The sequence below is a fragment of the Leptinotarsa decemlineata genome, unplaced genomic scaffold (genome assembly GCF_025532065.1).
Source record: "Leptinotarsa decemlineata unplaced genomic scaffold, Ldec_3_MD MMD2_tig00000505_RagTag_RagTag, whole genome shotgun sequence".
Lineage (NCBI taxonomy): Eukaryota > Metazoa > Arthropoda > Insecta > Coleoptera > Chrysomelidae > Leptinotarsa > Leptinotarsa decemlineata.
The window spans coordinates 16,226,253-16,247,863 of record NW_027412549.1 but is presented as its reverse complement, the minus strand read 5'-3'; the positions used below and the strand labels follow the sequence as shown (position 1 = coordinate 16,247,863).

Genomic DNA, 21,611 nt, shown 5'->3' with positions numbered 1-21,611 from the left:
TATAAGTCAATTACTAATATTACGGTTTTTTTTAATATACGCATCTCGCCGTAGACCATCGAAATTTCGGAACACAGCAACTCTATTCAATTGGTTTATCTTTTACTATTTATAGCTACATGGCTATCTAACTGAATCTAGAATCTAATCTAGTTCTGACTCTCGAATTCTAATTTTTGACTGAATTTATGTTCAATTCAAGTGGATGTTATAATTTCTGACTCTCTTGATCTGAACGATATTGGCATATTTGTACATCTCTCCCTGCGATCAAAGTTGGCCTAATTATCCCCACTCATGTCTTGGTGTACGAAAGAAGATCAGTGGCTTACAATATGTAATTGTTTATAGATATTTCGCAACAGGATGATACACAAAGGAATTGCTGAATAACCATCTGTATATTGGGCAATACCCATCAATTTTAAGGAGTTTCTCGTGTCGTTTATAGTCCAAAACTGGACACCCGTGTGACCTCGTTTACACGTCCTTTCACGTGTCGAACTATTGCAACATCAGATATGTGGAAATTTCCCTCTCTTCTGAGTCACTGAGTCACGTTTCAGTTTTCAAAATTTGATAATTTAACCTTCTTTCTTGCCGAGCTCCGTGGTTCGAATGTCTAGGGTTAGTTGAGTGCAGTTTTCATTGAATATTAACTTTGATTTTGGAATTTCATATATTTATTTATTGATATACATCTTCATTGCGGTTGGATTCAAATCTCAAATAGTTCATGGATCATTTCAAAATTATTTATGGGGTTGGTACATGTGGACCATCGGGGGTAGTCCGTTCCTGACTTTGTAGCAAAACAACTGACTCCTGCATGAAAGCTCATCAAAGCATCATATTTGTTTGGTCAATCACCAAAATTTGGTTGATTTTGAATATTCACTTGAAAAGTTATCAAAGAATAACATTTTTCATTTTGAGGGTCCATAATTTGGTAACGAAGGATTTTAGGATACATTCAGATACATCCTGTATAGAGTATACAATAGATAAATAACTTCTGTCCAATTTCTTCTCAGGTTTTCATTTGTAACGACGTGTTTCGGTTTCTCAGAAAAGGTATTAATGATTCAAGAAGCATTTTTGTTATTTCAGGTACCTATTGCAGATACTTCAAGAACATTGAGTGTATCATTTTATTTTTTAAGGATTTTTTTGTCAAACGGCGTTAGTTTACTTAAGAATGATTTAATGAAACGAAACCGGTCGTAACAAAAAAAAATCCCAGTAGAAATAAAGACCTGTAAAACAACCCGAGATTATGTATTCCTTCTCTAGTTGGATGTTTTTCCGACAAAGTATCGGATCGAAAAGCAGAGCCGTTAATTAGTATATCACCTCGGGCAAAGACTTTCATGAATTCGCTTTTTCTCTTGTTTATTATGAGATGCAGAAATGGATCAATAATTGAAGGATCTCATAATCCTGCTTCAGGAAATGTCTATTCAAATAGAGATTATGAGGTTATTTGACAAGATTTTTATAGAGATTTCGATATTTGTTTCTAACTTTTGACTAAAACATAAAATCCAATGGAATTTAAAGACTTGAGGGGTATCAGTATCCTGCCTGTATTGTCAAAAATCCTGGAGAGAGCCATGGAGTTTCAAATTAAACAACATATTTTGAACTTTTCTCTGTTGCCTTCTGTTCAATCAGGATTTCGAAAAGGGCATAGCTGTTCAACCGCCCTTCTACATATTGCGGATGATATGATGAAAGCATTAGATGAAAACAAATGTACGGTGCTAGTCCTGCTAGATTTCATCTGGGCGTTTGACACTAATAATCACAATCTTTTGTTGAGCATTTTGGATTATAATGGTTTTTCTGCCAACGCTCTTGCATTATTGACGGACTATTTGAAAAATATACAGCAACTGGTTAGTATAGAGGAATATAACTCAGATATCTTATATCTCAGATCAGAGGTACCTCAAGGATCCATACTCAGCCCTTTACTGTTCTCTATACAAGGCTTTTCATGATGAGCGTTAATCAGCCGTTTCTGGCAAACTATTCAACGGATCAACCTGAAAATTCCACAGCATGCATAAGTCAATATGACCTACACGCCTAAAATATTTTAGACGAAGCGGCGTTGTCGCTTCTACTATAAAGTATCGGCTTCTTTGATTTTTCAAATGGAACACCCCGTGTATAATATCATATTATGATTCATTATCACTTTGTCAACAAATTCATTTACTATTTCCCTATACCTATATATTACCGTTTAGAAGATATCAATTAATTTCGATATTTTTTTTACCGAACATGAACTTTTATAAATGCTGATTACCTTGAACTCTCTTGCACTAAAACGATCAAATTTGAAATGGAGTGGAGTGATACTATGGGGATCTTCATTCCGAGTCATATTTTCATTTGCCTCATACAGTGTCTTCAAAAAATGCACATACTTTGGTTTCATGAAAAAATGAGTGGAACTCAATTTTTTTAAATGGAATTATGGACATTTTTGAGCTCTACATCCAATTTTAGATTAACTTTGTTCAGATAATACTATTTCTATTTTGAACCGTTTTCGAGATGAACTGTTTCAAACGGAAATTGACATGGTTTCTTTGTTCATCACTATTTTTTGTGAAACAGATTTCGTTTGATGTTTCTCAATTAGTTCAAAATAGAAATAGTATTATCTGAACAAAGTTAATCTAAAATTGGATGTAGGGCTCAAAAATGTTGAAATATACAGGGTGTTCCATTTGTTAGTGAAGCAAAAAATCTTGGTGTCCTCTCACCCACTATACGCTCCACCCCCTTGCCAACCGACTACCATCATTTCACACGATTCGGTAACTTCCTTAGCGGTGGAACTTCCGCCAATCATAACCAAGCAAAAACGGCCTGCTTCGACTCCATCGAAATCCAAGCACACACTTTTCATGCTAAGGAAATCATTCGAATAGTGTTTATCCTGCGTCCGACATGTGGACTTTTGTAATATTTGTAGATACGTGGGGTGTGTGAGACCCCAATATGATTTTTCTATTAAAATTAACATTTTTTTGAATTACAACATAGTTTTTATGACAATTCTATACTGTAATATCTCTTTTTGCAATAAATTGATTTTCGATTCACCAAAACGAGCAAAAAATCGTTGTATTCCGTCTTTACCAAAACAATGGGTTCTTTCAATGGAAAAAATACAGATTTACTCCAAGAAGACTTTTGCACATAAAAGAACTAAATAAATATCAAATTGCTGGTTCAAACAGATAATAAAACATTATAAAATAGAAATAAAAATAAATTTTATCGAAACTCATAAAAAAAAAGTTACAGGTCATTAACATTTGCCATTTCTACGCGAAATTTGTGGTACATTTCTGCATGGCCCGGACATATGAATTTATTGCATTTGTTACAAATGCAATAAAGATAAAAATAATTAATAGAAATGAAAATAAATTTAAACGAAACTCATAAAAAAAAAGTTTCAGGTCATAAACATTTGCCATTTCTACGCGAAATTTGTGGTACATTTCTGCATGGTCCGGACATATGAATTTATTGCATTTGTTACAAATGTATTTTGTATTTCGTTCACGGAAACGAGGGCAATCTTGACACCTTCCTTGACCATTTTCTTTGAGTCTTTTGGATGGAGGTTCCACAGTTTCGTCTCTGGATAGTTACTAACGATGCTAACATTATCGCTCGTTTCATCACCATTAGATTCGTCAATTTTATCATCACTTCCTATAAGGACTGAAGACGGGCCATTCCTCGCTCTCAATCACCTATTTTTATCAAATAATCTGAAAAACTACTCGATTCAGTTTTCTTTGATTGCGCACGATTTTGGAACGTATAGACATGTGGGGTTTCGTGCACACCAGTCGCTTCATAACAGGTCAGAATCAAACATACGTCAAACGACGACTGATTTGGGTTGTGAATATGAGAGTGGAAACTATATGCAGAAGCTACTGAATATATCCGACGCTGGGGCGCCAATTTCGAAAAGGTATATGGAATTTTCTACAGCTGGGGTATGTCACACACCACATATCGGACGCAGGGTTGAGTTGGCAAAAGTCCACTGATTCAAATGGCACTTATTTTGATTCAATTGAATAAGTATTCACTGAGATATTACATACTGTTTCATACAAAATCGGACAAAACTTTAGAATCAGCCGAATTGCAGTAATATGCACAAACTAATGGAAAATAGGCTGAATCATGATTAAGAAGTGTTACATTTAAAAGAGATGTTTGGAAATCAGTGGATTCAATAATTCGGAATATTCACCAATGATCACATAGAATCCATTAATGCTTTGTTAAATTTGTTTTCTCATGAAACGCAAAATTAAAACATATCGTTTCATTTCCTTGTCATTCGAATCGTTAATGTTCGAATTAATTGGTAATTGACTCATATGTAAGCACAGGTACAATTATTAGTCATTGAATATGTAGAAAAACTAATGATAATTAGAGAACAGAATGACAATTTGACAAAACAAAATTCCTAATAGTGATATTGATAATGTATCTGTTTTTCTGTTAATTAGCCCCACCTACGAACGACAACTCTCAGAAGTCGTAACTTGTGCGAGCTAAGGACTAACGAGGTCTGACCTGTGAGGTCAACGTGTGATTACTGACATAGTTCTATACATTCATTTATTATGAATTTTTTTATACATACTTCAAACAAGTCCTGAAAGACTTAATCTCATTTGTATCCATTTTCTCAACCCGTAATGCTAGCGCTCATCCATGAAATTGATTATATTCATATACTCTGGAAAACAATATCATTATAATATTATATAACTGGAACAGAATTTATAATTCTTTGTTATAGTTCGGGAGCTTTTAGTGGAAATAATATCGTCTCATCTTCAATAATGCTTACTCACCCAAGATTGACAATATCTTGGAAATACGCTCCTTTTCATTATATTCTGGAAAATTTCAATGAGGAAATTCTGCGACAGGCGTATTTTTCAGAAAATGAACAAGTACCCGCTCAAGGGAAAATTGTGGTATTTTTCGAGCAATAAGTCATAAAAAACTGATTGACAATATAAAAGCGAAATAAAATGTTCATTCTTGAACAGCCAATTACTATTTAATTAACCTCAAATGGAAAACTTTGTGACGAAGCACATAATATCATTGAAATCAATTATTTTAGTTGCTCCACCGTACATGAACTAAGTATATTATGAATTTTCATTCTTTGAAAATCTGATATTGTAATGCGAGTTTGAGAGGTCATCAGTCAATTTGAAACAGAAATCCTTTTGAAATGATCTTCCTTTGCAACGAAGTTTGAATATCATCTGCTATTGCAAAATGATATATTGACTCTATGAGAACTCTATGAAAAAAAAAACTATCCCATTAGTACAATTCTCAAAATAAGGTTCTTTTTTTCAATGACAAAACCCAAGCACTACATGGAAATATTTCAGGCGCTCTAAGATCGGTTACTGTGCGAAAATATTCTCAGGAAGTTAATTTCACATGAACGCATTTCTCCAAATGAAAGAGTATCTATAAAAGAAAGACACATCTCCAACCTTTTTTTGATGTTCTAGACTATAAAGGTTGCACGCAATGTTCGCGTCTCCAATCAAGCGGATAACTGGCTCTTATCTGAATGGATTCCATCTACTTCAGGGTATGTTTGGGGCAGATCTCTATACATGAGAACAATACTCCAAAGAAGGTCTGATCTGAGCTTTATAAAGCATCAAAAGTTGCTGAAGTGTGTAAAGTTTTTTTGTTCGGAACAGTGTTACAAGTTTTTGAGAAGCAACCTTTGCAATTCCAGCGACATGATTGTCATGATTGTCGGGTGACGTCAAACGCAAGTACCCACCAACTCCCTGGCTGATTGTAAATATTATTGTTATACACGTCGTTTATTTTGTGACTATTTTCTAAAGCTTTCTACGTTAATTTTGCTATAATTTTTTTGAAAATTCCAATTCTCATTCGTTAAATTTTAAAATGGAGCCTAGTTTCGTGCGAGCAGATAACAGTAATCTACCTAGAATAGATACATTTATGGTTACACTTTTTTTTCAAAATAATGCCTATTACTATGCTGCGGAACTTAAAAATGTTAAAACATTAGTGTAAGTATCATGTGGGAATTGTTTATTTTCATAAATGTATGAAGGATCATATACCTAAATATTTTAGGTTATGTTGATACATACTAGATGATATGATAATTAATGAATTTCACTAGTTCGGACTTCCATTGTCTACTATATAAAATGATTTGAAATCCCTGAAACAAATAAAAAAGAATAATTAAAAAAGAATAGTTGAAAATAACAATTATATTAAACAACAATGAACCTGAAATGAAATGATAGTGAAATAACATACAAGTAAAAATATAATAATTGAATAAATAAAAATTAAAGGAATGAAAAAAGAAAATAATAAAAAAATAAAAAAGTGTAGAGATTCCAAGTCACGTTAGTTCACGACGTTTCGATTGTTGGTATCTACAATCGTCTTCGGGTGATGACTGGACTGATTCCTCCGAGAGATGACTATTTTATAGGTCGTTCTCTACTTTCCATTTTCCGCTTCACTGATTCCGTGAGAGATGACCGTTTTGGCGGGAGTTGGTCATTTTTCGTTTGATGATGGGTTTCTATATGTTTCATATATATATCTACGCAGGCCTGGCTGAATACGTTGTTGGACAACATGTATGCGTCTTCCTTAAATTTTCTCCTGAACCAATGTTCCTCTCTGTGCAAGATCTCAGCTTGGGACCACTCGATGTTGTGTTGATGGGTCCAAACATGGTCTGCTATTCGTGATTTGCTGGTTTCCCCTCGCTGTGTGTGCTTCTTGTGCTCGGCAATGCGAACATTCAATGGCCTCTTAGTTTCACCAATATAGGATTTTCCGCACTCACAGGGTATCCGGTAAATGCAATTCTTGGAATCGCAGTCCGCGTTTGGTCTTTTTTAATTATTCTTTTTTACTTGTTTCGGGGATTTCAAATCATTTTATATAGTAGACAATGGAAGTCCGAACTAGTGAAATTCATCACGAAACATTGTCAATCACCTTCAAATAAACGATGATAATTAATGTCATTGTTTTATATCACAGGTCTGCAAGGGAATCCTATGGAGACGATGCGATTGGGTATGTACAACTGAACCGGGAGTGCGGGGTTTGCACTGTTAAGTGTAAAATGAGCCCAGAACAGAAAGTAAAAACCAAACCATATAACGTGACGCTGAAGGTGAACGAAATAGCTGTCAGTGCAATGACTGTGCTACTTCAGCAGGAGGATGTTAACATACAGTGGCATATTTAATGTGGATTCATCGTCGTAGTGAGGAACCTGCATGCACTTCAGTCGAATGTTATTGGAGAAAATCTACCTTGTTCAGAGTAGGCACTACTCTAAAGTACATTACTGTGCAGCAGTTGTCTACAAAAAATATACCTCACAGCTTCAAAGGCACATGAAGTAAGTGTTTGCCATACACTAGAGGGGTCATTGACAGCCACCATAATGGGTGCAAAATAACCCGATACTTATGCCATGAGAAGAGGCAGAAATTTTGAACTGTCTGTCCGGAAGAGAGTAGAAAACAAATCGAAAAACAAAATCAATTCCTGTGGACTTTTTATATGTGCTGATTATCCAATGATTGCGGCCTCCCCTGATGGCATAACCAACGATGCAGTCATTGAAATAAAATGTCCTTCCAAGGCAAAAACAAAGGACAATGGTGTTCTCTCAGAAAAATGTAAGGCACAGGTACAGTTACAAATACATGCAGCTGGTTTGAAAAAGTGTTATTTTTGTGTTGCTGATAGCAAGTTTGAACAAAAAGAAGATGTACACATTGTTTTAGTGACATACGATAGTGACTATGTTAATGAACTAATACAAAAATTAGCAGTTTTTTGGAAATCTAACATATATCCTATTTTGAATCATAGTACCAGTCTGTGAAACTACAAAGGTTAAATGAAAAACTTAAGTCAAATTCAAACAAACTTCATTCACATAAATTTACAATAAGCACTGTTGAATTGTCATTGGTTTTACTAGCCTTCATTCGGTACCAAAATCTTATTTTTGTTTCTAATATTAAATTTATGAATATCACTTTGTCAAAAATATTTCATTGTTTTTCCATTTTAAATATACACTCTTTGAATGTATTTCTTGTTTTATTTAATTATCTAAGTAACAGTAAATATCATTTAATAAGAGAATCCTGTAAATTTATTAGAGCACATGCAATAACAATGACATGATCTAAAACACGAAGTATGTTATTTATCACTGTGGATTCGCAAACTGGCAATTATTTTAGTTTGTCGAACTTCAGTTTTAGTCAATTTTGTACCAGCTTTTACACTGGGTGGTCTTGATAGTTTCATACCCTTTTCATGAAGAATCTGTTCAAAGTGCTTGAAACCTATGTCAGCTAAGGTGTAAGTTCCCAGAGATAATCCATTTAAAAAGTTGCAGTTTTCTACTATTGCAACATCACTTGTTCTACCACCAAACCCATGAGGAATATAATTAATTAAACCATTAGGTGTGCATGATATTAAATATTTTACAGTGTTCCCTTTTTTGTACTCCGACCATGTCAGAGTCTGATGAAGAGTCTTTGATCGCTTTTGTATATCAATTTCTAAACAGTCTATGATGCAGCTGATATTATGATAGTTATGTCTAAATTCAATAGGGAGATTTTTTTTATTAATTTTTTATCTAATTTTACAATGAAGGGTCTTGAAAAACTAGCTATTATTGGTATGTTTGTTAAAAATAATTTACTAGCATGAGATAATGATATTCCAAAATTATCTTCTAGTTCTGAAAAAGTGCTATTCAATTTAATTTTTTTAAGCATAACAAAATGTATTCTGATTTTATATTCGAGTGTTTATGTATCAACTAAATTAAAAAATAACATTCTTTAGAAATACCAACATACATCAAAGGTTTCTTATGAATTAAACCAATAGTACTTCTGAGACAATAGTACTTTTGTTCAATAGCCTCATTGGTATCTGTAAGATGATTATCGGAGTCGGTGACCCTTGATGATGTTACTACGAATAAAATGCCTATAAACATATTATTATGACTTTATAAGCAGTCTAATAAATTGATTATTTACCTTCAGACTCAACAATTTGTCTTAAATTATTCTGATCTTTTTGTAAGCTTTCTTCATGAATGTCAGTAGCATTTTCACTTTGTAGACATTTTTTGACAATGTCAAGTCTTTGCCTTTCAATTGATGCTCCTTGAGAAGGTCCAGGTCCACCATCAAATAGCTATCTTTTGCGACCCTGACAATAAAATTTTGTTGGTACAGCATCATTTGTTAACAATATTTTTTTGCTGAAGCCCATGGTGTACCTCGTATAGTTAGTTGTGTCTTTTTCCATCTGTGATTAAAAATATTTACTTAGCATGTGAAGTATTTAATATTGAGGGGATAAGTAATATGTTTCACATCTATACATAAAATACTATACTGTATCACTAGTTATGAATCATGTTGAAATAAAATCACCATTCGTAAAGGATGGGATATACACTACTTGAAACTAAGGAAAATATGAAAAACAAAAATAAAATATTACTTACATCAAAGTGATCTTCCTAAAAACATATGTGTGCGATAAAATGCTGTTGGGATCTCTTCGAGATAACTGTAACCAATTTATACGTCTTTTGGGATTTGTTGGAACGGAAACGAACACTTTTTGTGGAGTATGTATAGATGTACTTGTACATTGTGGCACTACACACCATTTATAAACCATTTTATTTGATAAATAGACCAAAGTAATAAAATATATATGAGACGAACTGATTTTAGTTGTTTTTGATAACTGTTTACTTGCTTGAAACGTCACAATGTCACGTGACGGCAGCCATTACAGAAACAGCGTTTTTGGCGCAGGTTTAGAAATTTGTATTTTGAAAGGCATTTTTACTGAAAAATACATTTTAAATCTACTAAATATTAATGGAGGAGATTTCTTACGTAGTAAAAATTAATTTATGATGATTTCCAAAAATTAGTCAAATAGTCTATTGCTTGTAACACTGTCCCAAACCAGAAAATTGTATACACCCCAACAACTTTTGATGCTTTATAGAGCTCAGGTCTGACCTTCTTTGGAGTATTGTTCTCATGTATGAAGCTCCGCCCCCAAACATACCCTGACACTACTGGATTCTAACCAGGAAAGAGCCATCCGCCTGATTGGAGACGCGAACATCACTTACAAACTTTATAGGCTGCAACATCGAAAAAATGTTAAGAAGTTGTCTCTCTTTTATATAATTTATCGGGAAGTTGACTTAGCACATTTGATTCCACCAAGAGCGGTACTCATCAGAAATACGTGACGGACTGTGTACACCTCGAACTCAACTGTTTGAGAACTCTTTCATTTGGAGAACGGCGTTTATGTGGAATAAACTTCCTGACAACGTTTTTTCAGATGGACTTCATCTTCAGCGATTCAAATCCAATGTGAATCACTACCATCGATAAGCTTAAATACCTAGGCATATATATAGATTCTCATTCAAATTGGGAAGATCAAATTAATTATGTTATTGAAAAGTTGCGATTCACGGTCTATAAATTCAAAAACATACCTAACATCAATAATATAAAATATTTAAAAATACTTTACCATGCTCTCGTCGAAAGCCACCTTTCTTATGGAATCATTGCATGGGGAGGAGCCTCAGAAACACTTATCAATAATCAACAAAAAAATTAAAAGTCATGTAGCCTGTATAGAGAAACGACGATAATGAACGTAAGTCAGATATTTGTTTTTGCGATCCTGTTGAGGCACTATAGACATAAATCATCGTTGGTACCTCTTCAGCACCATCACAACACAAGGCATAAAACCAACGATGTGATTGATACCCCGAACTAAAAAAAACGAAAGGACAGAAATGTTATACTTTTTTGGGACCAAAATTTTCAATGAGCTACCGCTCGAACTTGGAACGATCAACTCATTCAAGAAAAAGGTCAGATCTTGGCTGTTCACTTTTTCGTCAGAAACACTAGAAAGCTCTATAGCCACAAGCAGAGTATGTTTTAGACTTCCATGCGGTATTGCTCATGATATAATCTGCAGATGTAATTGTTCTGATGTATTTCATCAGTTCGGACTTCCATTGTCTAATATAATATAAATTGATTTGAAATCCTTGAAAAAAATAAAAGATTAACAGACCGCCAAACGGTCATCTCCCGCTAAAACCAATGAAGCGAAAAGAGGAAAGAGGGGATAGGTGAAAGGTGAAAGCACCCGAATGACCTATAATTCCTATCTCAGAGGAATAATCAAGCAAAACACAACCAACTCCCGCCAAACGGTCAGGTCCCGCTGAAGCCTATGAAGCGCTGAGGGGGAAGAGGGGATAGGTGAAATCCAGTTATCACCCGAAGACGATTGTGGAAACTAACAATCGAAACGTCGTGACGTAACTTGGTTTGGAATCTTTTAATTTTTATTTTTATTTTCCATTTTTGGTTAATAATATTTCTTAATTTTCAGCTTTTATTAATATTTCAATTTTATTTTCTGGTTGTAGCTAGTATGTTTTAATAAAATTGTTATTTTTCACGGATTTCAAATCAATTTTTATTATATTACACAATGGAAGTCCGAACTGATGAAATAGACCACGAAACATTGTCAACCACCTTCAAACAAATGTTCTGATGTAATTATTGTAATGTGATACTAGTGCCAAAATTTCCCTTCAATCCGATATGAAATTTGATATTTCATAAATGAGACTTGACTAACAACAAACTGCTCTCACATACCAACTGAATTGCAAACTAGTTTTGCTTTTTATTAATCATTTTTACTCAAACAACGTCCCAATGAGGTTTCAAAGAGTTTTCTAAGTACACAAAATACAATCACACATCAGCTAAAATGTTTATGCCCATTTATTATTCATTCATTATTAGCAAACCAATAATGTTTTGGAGCATGAACTTTTTTCGATATGATATCATGTCGATATCAATTTCTGATTTTTCAGTACGAAAGGTATATGTATGACACAACTCTTTCTTTTTCAGGATTCTACAAACAACTTCCAGAACCCGTTTCGAGCGAAGAATGCCGACGTCTACAATATCGTAGGAAAAGTGATTCGGTGAAGAAACGGGTGAAACAAAATTTTGCTAATATATGGTAAGTAAATGACTGAGTAAGAAAAGAAAAGAATGTTTTTGACCAACTTTTTTTTTCAATAGCCTACTATACTTTGACTATTGTTGGGTTCAACAGAGCTCTCATTTACTAACGCAATTATGGGTACATTTCGTCGATTTCCTCAGAATAGGACTCAGGATCCTTTCACTATCCTGAACGTCTCCTGTTGTCGTATAGGATCTTTTTCTCATCATACGGGACGATCCGATCCAAAAAAAATCATTTGGTTGCGTAAAAGCAAAGAAGAACAGACTTTGAAACAGACAACTTTTGTCGTGAAGCACTCACTTTTCAATCTTCTCGACATCTCCAGTATATTTCAAACCATATGGAAGCTGATGCTTAGTACTACCACAATTCCACGCACCGTTTGTGATGGGTCAGTCTTCCACCAAGATCTTCAAATCCTCGTCCTGGATCACTGTAGATCGACCACCCCGGGGCTCATCTTCGATGCTAAAATATCCGGAACGAAATTTCACAAATTAACGTAGAACAGAACCTTCATTAACACTATCGTTTCCAAATGCATGGTTAATTTTTCGGACTATTTCGGTAAATCTTTGGTTCAATTTCAATTCGACAACAACAATAAAAATTGATTGGCGAGCCGGGGCGACTTCATTGATTCCAGTGGCGTATTTGCTCTTTCAGCTGCAGGAAAACCCGGAAAAACGCGCAGCAGCATATCATCTGAAGATCTTGATCTAACAATGTCCTCTCAATCATAAAACAAAATGTAGGGTGTCTCCAGAGGCTCCAATGAATTCAATGCATCGCCAGAACACTTCGTTACACGACTATCGTCAAACTTAAACCAGTCCGTTTCGTCTTTGACCAAGGCGTAATAATGACCAAATTCAACGCTAGAACCACAGTGAACAATGACTGCATGAATATTATAATAGTGGTCTGCTAGGTTGAAAAGTTCATCTATTTCGAACCTTCTAAGGAGTTTCTTGCTTCCGTTAGAGGTTGAGTCTTGTTTGAAAATCATCAGTGTTATTATTAGATTGACTGGTGCCTCAGCTATACTTGTTTCCTTATAACAATCAGTTAGTTTAGCGCATGTTTGACAATACAGTCGATCATCACCTGTTGAAAATTCCATTTTCAGATGATTTAACAATAAGCTTTCCACGGACTGGTTATTAGTCATATTAGGAAAAGCCAGATGAAGTTCCAGAAATTCACATAAGTTTTCAGTACTTCTTGAACATTTACCACAAAGTAAACAAGTGAGGATTTTTCCAGCAATAGATTTACAAATACAAGACGAGATGGGCTGTACGGAATCATTCAGTCCAGAGCGGTCAGGAGTATTGATTTTCCTATTGTTTTGCTCACGAAAAGTATTCAACAAGAGCCCCAAGAATTCGGAACAATCCTCTTGTTGTCCTAACGAGTATCTAGTGGACTTCAAAGACTCCAGGAAATGAATAAGTAGGAAACATTCCCGTTCTCGTTCATCATTAAATCTTCGTTCTTGAAATTCTTCGTCATGAACAACACTTGTAAAATGCTATTCATGTAGCAAGTGTTTCCTAAATTATCCAATCCAATTTTCTTCTCTAGATTTTCAGGATAACTATCTACTGATTCGTAAGGAAGAATATGTTTCACCGAATCTCCATAAGAAGCATTTCTCAAGCTGCGATCGATCCTTCCAGGTGAAGAAGGGTTTCGTAGAGAGATCAATTCGGCTCTTGCTTCATGAAGCTCTTCCATTGAAAGGGAACCAGTTCTACGAGGACTGCAACTCATATTTGGGGGGGCAAGAATGACCTGAGTCCACTGACCGCACTGAAAAAGAAGGAGGTAGATCAATCACTTGTGAATTAACCTTGATAGGAGACTGATGAATATCCACATATCCACACTGTGAAATAAATATCAATGTAGATGTGGAGCTACAAAAACACATGGAATTTAAACGGATTAAACTCTTCAAACAACCTGATAACCGTCACATTCACCATAAAATCAAATTGACTTCCTCCACCAAAAATTAAATGGCCATTAACAACCCTCAGGTGGAGAAACAGGTAACACATCCATACAATTTACGCAAGCGAAGCCATATAAAAACACCACAAGAAGAACCTAACATCACTTACACCTCTCGAAGCGAAGCAGTAACTCGTCTTGATAATGCCATCTGAGATGATGGCGAAACGTCGACTATCGAATAGTACACAACGGATGAACACCCGGAAAGACAACACACCATATTCTAATCTTATAATCTTAATGGATAATCTTAGCGACTGGAGAAATGGACAGCAAAATGGATTAACAGGGTCTGTCAGTCAAAAAAATCAAATCTCTGCTCTACTTTGCCAAGCTTTCGCTTCTAATGGGAAGCTTCTTCAGGGCAGTAAAAATGAGTTAAAAACAATAAATTGAACATATAAACTGACGTAGAAGGTTGAACATGTATAAGATTTTTTGGTTTTGACAAATGTCATAATATTTGTGTACGTACAGAGATATTGATTCAAAGATGCAAGATTTGTCATACAAACTAGAGTAACTAATACAAGAGAAGATCAGTATCTAACAGAATATTCACGTCGGAATCGAACCATAACGGTTTCAGCAGTCCGAACTAATTCAAGAAGAACGTTTCGTCTATTAATTTCCAGTACCACAATACAGCGGATACTTGTTAGAGCCAATCTGCAATCTAGGAGGCTATTAAGAGTACCCAGGCTACTTTCTAGACACATAGCCGCTCGTCTACAGTGGGCAAAAGAACACAGAGACTGGCTTTCAGCTCAGTGGCGAAATGTCATTTATTCAGACAAAACCAGATTTGGTTTAGTTAGTGATACTCGACGGCACAGAGTTTGGAGAGGTCCAGGGCGTTCCATACCAAGGAGGATCAGTAATGTTTTAGGGAGGCATAATGCATGGTCATCGTACGCAGCTTATTCCCAATCCAGATACTATGACAGGGGATAGATATGTTCGAAACATTATCGAACCCTTTATTCATCCTCTCCGAAAAGTTGTAGTCAATTTGGTTTCCATAGATGACAATGCTAGGCTCCATCGCACGAGCAGTGTACAAAATGCACTAGAGATTGAGAATATTCAAAGATTACCGTGACCAGCAAATTCACCAGACATGAATCCTATTGAGAATATGTGGAATTCCATCAGTTCGGACTTCCATTGTCTAATGTATTATAAATTTGATAACCCTGCAAAAAATTAAAAAAATTAACCGAAAATAACAATTTTATTAAACAAAAAACTGAAATTACAAAGAAATAACGTACAACAATAACCAAACAAATTGAAATTGAAAATATAATAAAAGCTGAAAATTGAAAAATTGTGGATATTAACAATCGAAACTTTGTGACATAACTTGGTTTGAAATCTTTCAATTTTTATTTTTCCAATTTTTGTTAATAATAATTGTGATTTTTCAATTTTTTTCAGCTTTTATTATTATTTCAATTTTTATTTGTTTTGTTGTTGTTGTATGTTATTTCTTCGTAACTTCAGTTTTTTGTTTAATGAAATTGTTATTTTCGGTTAATCTTTTTGATTTTTTGCAGGGTTATCAAATCAATTTATATTATATAAGAAAATGGAAGTCCGAACAGATGAAATACTCCACGAAACATTGTCAACCACCTTCAAACAAATGTGGAATTCCATTGAACGAGCAATCTCAAACAGAATTAATCCTCCTAGCACCACTAAACTTACACTTGCGGCCTAAGCAGAATGGAACAACATCTTGATGGATTCCATAAACGCCCTTATTGTTTCCATGTACAGGCGAGTTAACACCTTACTACAGAACAGGGGGGATACAGCGAATATTAATGCATTTTTGATTTCGCTCAAAAATGGTTTTCTTCTACATTTCAAATTCTGGCAATCATTGCATTACGCACTATTTCTCGTTTGTATTTTTGTTCTTGTTCAGCTAAAATTGAATTCAGCCAATTTGCATTGGTTACAAAACCAAATTAAATGTACTTCGTAATACACTTCTTGACTTATGGTAATAGTGTCTCATCTAGACAAACGTAAAGGGGTCTAAGAATTTTGGGGATGTTTATATAAATAAAGATGTTTGGACCCTTTATAAGAGAGTGTAAACTTTGACGGACAGAAATGATTATGTCAAAGCAATCTGTTGTGTTTGTTGAGCGTAGTCTGCACGTTTTTATGCCCAACATGTTGTACACCGCAGTTATAGACGAAACTTCAGGCGTGAAACCTGTAAACCACGGAAAACAATCTCTCAACAACACTTTTCTCTGCTACTGTTACGAGCTAATTGTTCTCTTTACTTTTCAGTGACGCACAAGTTTCCGACGCTATTCGGCAATGGCTTCGGGCGCCGACATTTGACGCACGGCCTTGGGAGGACGAAGAGCTTCTTCTGCTACTCCAACAAATGTACCTTGACCACGATCTCTGTTCAAAGTTTGCCATAGATATTACTACTTTAAGGAATTTTCTTTATGAAGCGTACAAAAACTACAACGACGTACCTTTCCACAATTTCCGACATTGTTTTTGCGTCGCACAAATGGTGAGTAAATTCATTTGTTGTGCATTGATTAAAAATGGAAAAACCCGTTAACTATAGTATACAAGGGGACACATTTTGACATATTCACATTTGATCTAACTTTCCCTATCACACCCCTAGAGCATGTCATCATTTTTTCAAAGTGGATCAATTGTTTTGCATTATCAGATGTTCCATAATGAACATATTTCAACGAAGTAAGATACATTATGGTCTGGAGCTCATAGTTTGGAAACTGAAAATTATTTGAGTTAAAAAGGAGCCACCCTAAATGAACTTCTGTTCAATCTGTTATTTTGGTTTCATAGATGTTTTCCAAAAAGTCTTATTTTGCTTAGTTGAGTTTGTATTCGATATTTCCTTCAATTTGTATTTGTCTCATTCTACAATAACGATTACCTAACAGATAAAGTTATATAATTGGTGTTCTTGAGAAGCAATGGTTTATACGCTTCGAGAACGCACTATCGAACGCACGCACTATCGAACCACCATCCTAACCAAAAGAGAGGAGTTATCCCCACTCTAACGGTACGGGCTCGGAGAATATGTGAACCAGAACATCTGGACAGGGAACTGAAATATCCGGAAGTGACTTTGAGATCGAAGGATACAGTGCCTCCGAGACCAGAAGAGCCATGAGACCGAAGGGCACCACGGTTCAGAAAGTGAAAAAGGATCAGATGGTTGCACGCGCATATCTACCGTTTGTCCCTAGGGTCACAGATAGAATTGGAAAACTATTGGGCAAACACGACATCGAAACAGTCTTCAAACCCACGAGGAAGATTCAACAAAACCTCAAGTCGGCTAAAGACAAAAGAGAGCCATTATCAGCAGCAGGGGTCTGTCGCATTCCGTGCACTTGTGGAAAGGTCTATATCGAAACCACCAAACGATCCATGGGAATAAGACTAAAAGAGCATGAAAGGAACTGCAGACTAGGCCAAACAGACAAGTCAGCTGTGGCAGAACACGCACTGAGTGAAGGAGACCACAGAATTTTGTTTGAGAACACAGAACTAATTGCCCCCAACCAGAGATACCATAGCCGACTGGTACGGGAGGCAACAGAGATCCACAAACACACGGATAATTTTAACAGAAAAGAAGAAGAGGTGAACCTCAATCAAATATGGAACCCCATTTTAAAGAATTCGAGAATAACGAACAGGACAACAGGCAGCAAGATTGTTAATGTTCGAGGTTCAAGTGCAGGTACGAATACAGGTACAAATTCAGGTACAAATACAACTGATTACCTGTCAAGGCATAAATACGCTTTACGAAGCCTAAAAGGGTAGTCATCGGACAGCAAGCCGCGATGGTTAAACCTCTGAAGAAATTCCAAAAACCCACGGCTTTCAAACTCGAAAAGCAACGATACTGAAAACCTCAGCCGTGAAAGTCTAAACCATTTTGTCGATATTTGGATGTGTTGGAGAATCTAATAATACTGTGCATCAATTAAGTAGGATATAAATTCATTAGAAAACGAAATAGTTTTTCAGCAGAATGGGGCATCTCCTCATTATGCGGCTCCAGTGAGACAATTTTTGGATGATCATTTTCCTGGTCGCCGGATTGACAGAAGAGGTCCTACAGAATGGTCTGTGGATCTCACTACTCTAAATTTCTTTCTATGGGGTCATTTGAAGTCTAAAGTGTATGAGAGATAGAATCAACAACATTAAAAGATTTGAGAGAGAATATGAAGCATTGCAGAGAAATACCTCTTGAGATCTCAACCATGTGAGGGCGGCAATTGAAGCTCGTTCGTACCATTTTATGAAAGTTGGTAACGTTTTTGAACATTTACTATAGAATTTTTTTTCTTATTGGTCAGTCATCAGATTTTCATTCAAGAATTAGTGAAACATCTCTTTTTCTGATTTATTGCTTCCATATTTGTCTCTAGAAGGAATATTTCAAAATGTAGCCTCCTATATAATTGTTGACCTGCTTTTCTATTTTTCCTGTAAATCATTGCTTCAAAAGTATTCAGGGTTCGTTTTCAACTCGAATGATTTGTAGCTCTCGAACCATAAGCTTCAGACCATATGTTTTTTATTTTGTTGAAATCTGCTCATCATGGAGCATCTGATAATGCGAAACGAAATAGGGTGATCCATTTAAAAAAAATGGTGACATGCTCAGAGGGTACAATAGGAAAGTAACATCAGATATGAATACGTTTAAATGTGTCCCCCTGTATACTATTTTAGACGTATTTTTTTATTTTTCCTGAAAATCATTGGACCGAAAGTTATTCAGGATGGCTCGTTTTGAATGAAATGCACATATATTCGTGTTCGAATTTCATTATCCCAAGTTGATACCTGCTCATAGAGCTATCACTTGATTTCACCCTTGAATTCTGTGTTTCTCGCAGTTCAACATAAATTCACTTGGCTGTCGTAGGTTTTCATTGTTGCTTCAACCAACTTTCCGCATTCGATACCTGTTAGTTGTAACAAATGGCGCTTTCTATGTACTCAGAAGTTTCTTGTTTTTCACTGGAGGTTTGATTATTTACAAGAAACTTCCATTCAAAAGTTTTCTCTCGAAGGAGTTGACGCAAATGAACTTGTTTGTTATGAAAAAGAAGTAAAACTCCGCAAACATTGTTATATTTTGGAAGCAATGACGAATGATACAAAACGGTTCAGATTGATTTCAATTATAATTGGGAGGTTTATGACTTAGGATGGTGAACACTCTTTTGGAGCCAAACATAATAACTCAAATTTTATTCGTCTATTGGAGTTATCTGGAGATTTGAACGTAATTTTTACATACTATTGAACGAATTTTGCATGCTCAGAAGAATCGCAATGTGAATATTAGTTTGTTTCAAAAGTTTCGTCTGTTTTCACGAATCTACTTATTCAATTCAATCCAAATGAGCGCCATTTGAATCGGTACATTTCAATGAAACGCAGTTTTCTGGTGTGTACAGTTTTCTGGTTCGGAATAGTGTTATACGCTTCCGAGAAGCAACCTTTGCAATTTCAGCGACATGACTGTGCCAAGACATATTAGTATCTATTTTAACCCCCAACAAAGTTATCGAAGCAGAAAGCGAAATTGTCTGACATGACATTATTATATCCGCTTCGGAGACATTTATCTTCGTGGAGAAAACCGCTGCCTGGGTTTTTGTGGCATTGAATTTAACCTGGTTAGTTTCCCCCCCATTCGAAATCACTTCTAGTAATAAGGGTGCCCAAGCGAGGATTTACCAAAGCGCAGCAGAATAATATACAGGGGGATATCTTGTACCCGCGTTAAGTACCTCCACCAAATATGAGCCCCATATATAAGGCCGCCCGTGAAGGATAAAGGATCAGTTTAGTAAAAAAAAAATAGAAATTCTCGAGCGAGTCAGATTGAGTCAGGATGAGTTAATTACATGCTGAGAGTGACGTAAAGAAAGGGGAGGGCAGCAAAGTTGTAAAAAAATAACGTCATTTCGACATTTTCGATCGTAGCTTTCATTTTTATCTTGAAGGAAATAATTCAAGGATAACAAAAAATATATAATCTGACTATTTCCGCAAGTCAAAATAACATAAATTCGCCGATAAAGTTTAATGCGTGCAGCTGTGTGATACCTATATTTCCCTCTCCGAGTTTCTATTCCTCTTTCACTTTTTCTCTATTTTTCTCTCACTCCGTCCCCACTCTGAATTCTGTTGCCATGACGCCATCACAGCTGATCACAGTGACTCGTTCGTGATGAAGATGAAGATGATGATTAATTATTCAATTGAATATAAAAAATTAAATTTTTTGAGCATTTTTTTTTAAATTGCTTTCTTATAAATACAAGTATTCTACTCCAAAAACATACACTCATTTATTTGCATGCTATTTCCTGAGCTTTTCAATTAATCAATTTCATAGTTTGAAAAAAAATATTTTTTTGTCAGATTAGGTAAATCCCTCTAGATAATCGTCAGATTATGGGACAGCACGTCTAGAACATAAAGATGAACGATATATATCTTAATCTGACGCGCTTGAGTATTTCACAATGGCGAATATTTTTTGCACATTATAATAATGGCCGCGAGTTTCTGTCAGATCGAAATCGTCAGATTATTGAATGAAAGCTTTTTTCATTGCACTTAACACCCATTTAGAAAATCTGACGCGCTCGATTATTTTTTTTTTCTTTTCACTTTTAACCCTTACGTACAACCACCCGCCTCCGTAGCCGATGTTCTGGAATCCAAATGAAATGACGAGACAAGTGTGCTGTCGTCAGCAAAGCAATATATTAAATTCCTGGTTTTTCGAATAAATTGTTGATATACAATGAAAAGAGGGTCTGAGACAATATGGATTTCCTGGAAACATCAGCGTTGATGGTGATCCAAAAAGCCATAGCATCGTAGTTTGGCCAGCAAACCCTCATGCCACATACGGTCAAAGACTTTAGAAAAAGCAAGCGCAAGAACTCTTGATTCTCTATGTTTCTCGATTGCGTTATTCCATATATGGGTGACATACGAAGAAAGGTCGCCTGTTGATCTTTGTTTCCGAAAGCCATATTGATGATCGCTCAAGATGTTGAATCCTTCCGAATATTTGAGGATATGGTGGTATACAAATTTTTACATGATTGTTGATATCACTGATAACAAAGCTACGTGTCTATAGTTATTTGGAAGATTTTTCGTCGCGGTTTTTGTAAAACCCTTTAAAGTGAAAATTATACGATAAACTGTATCATTTGAATTTCATTTCACAACTG

The 21,611-nt window shown here is 35.4% G+C and overlaps 1 protein-coding gene across 3 annotated transcripts in view; it reads left to right on the top strand.

Moving 5' to 3' along the window:
* Pde9 (Phosphodiesterase 9) overlaps positions 1–21,611 on the top strand; it is a 470,530-nt gene that overhangs the window by 389,142 nt on the left and 59,777 nt on the right. For all 3 annotated transcript variants that reach the window (XM_074174076.1, XM_074174077.1, XM_074174075.1), the window contains 2 exons: positions 12,156–12,270; positions 16,615–16,852. In XM_074174076.1, the coding sequence (XP_074030177.1) occupies positions 12,156–12,270; positions 16,615–16,852 (353 nt within the window). The remainder of the gene's footprint in view (positions 1–12,155; positions 12,271–16,614; positions 16,853–21,611) is intronic.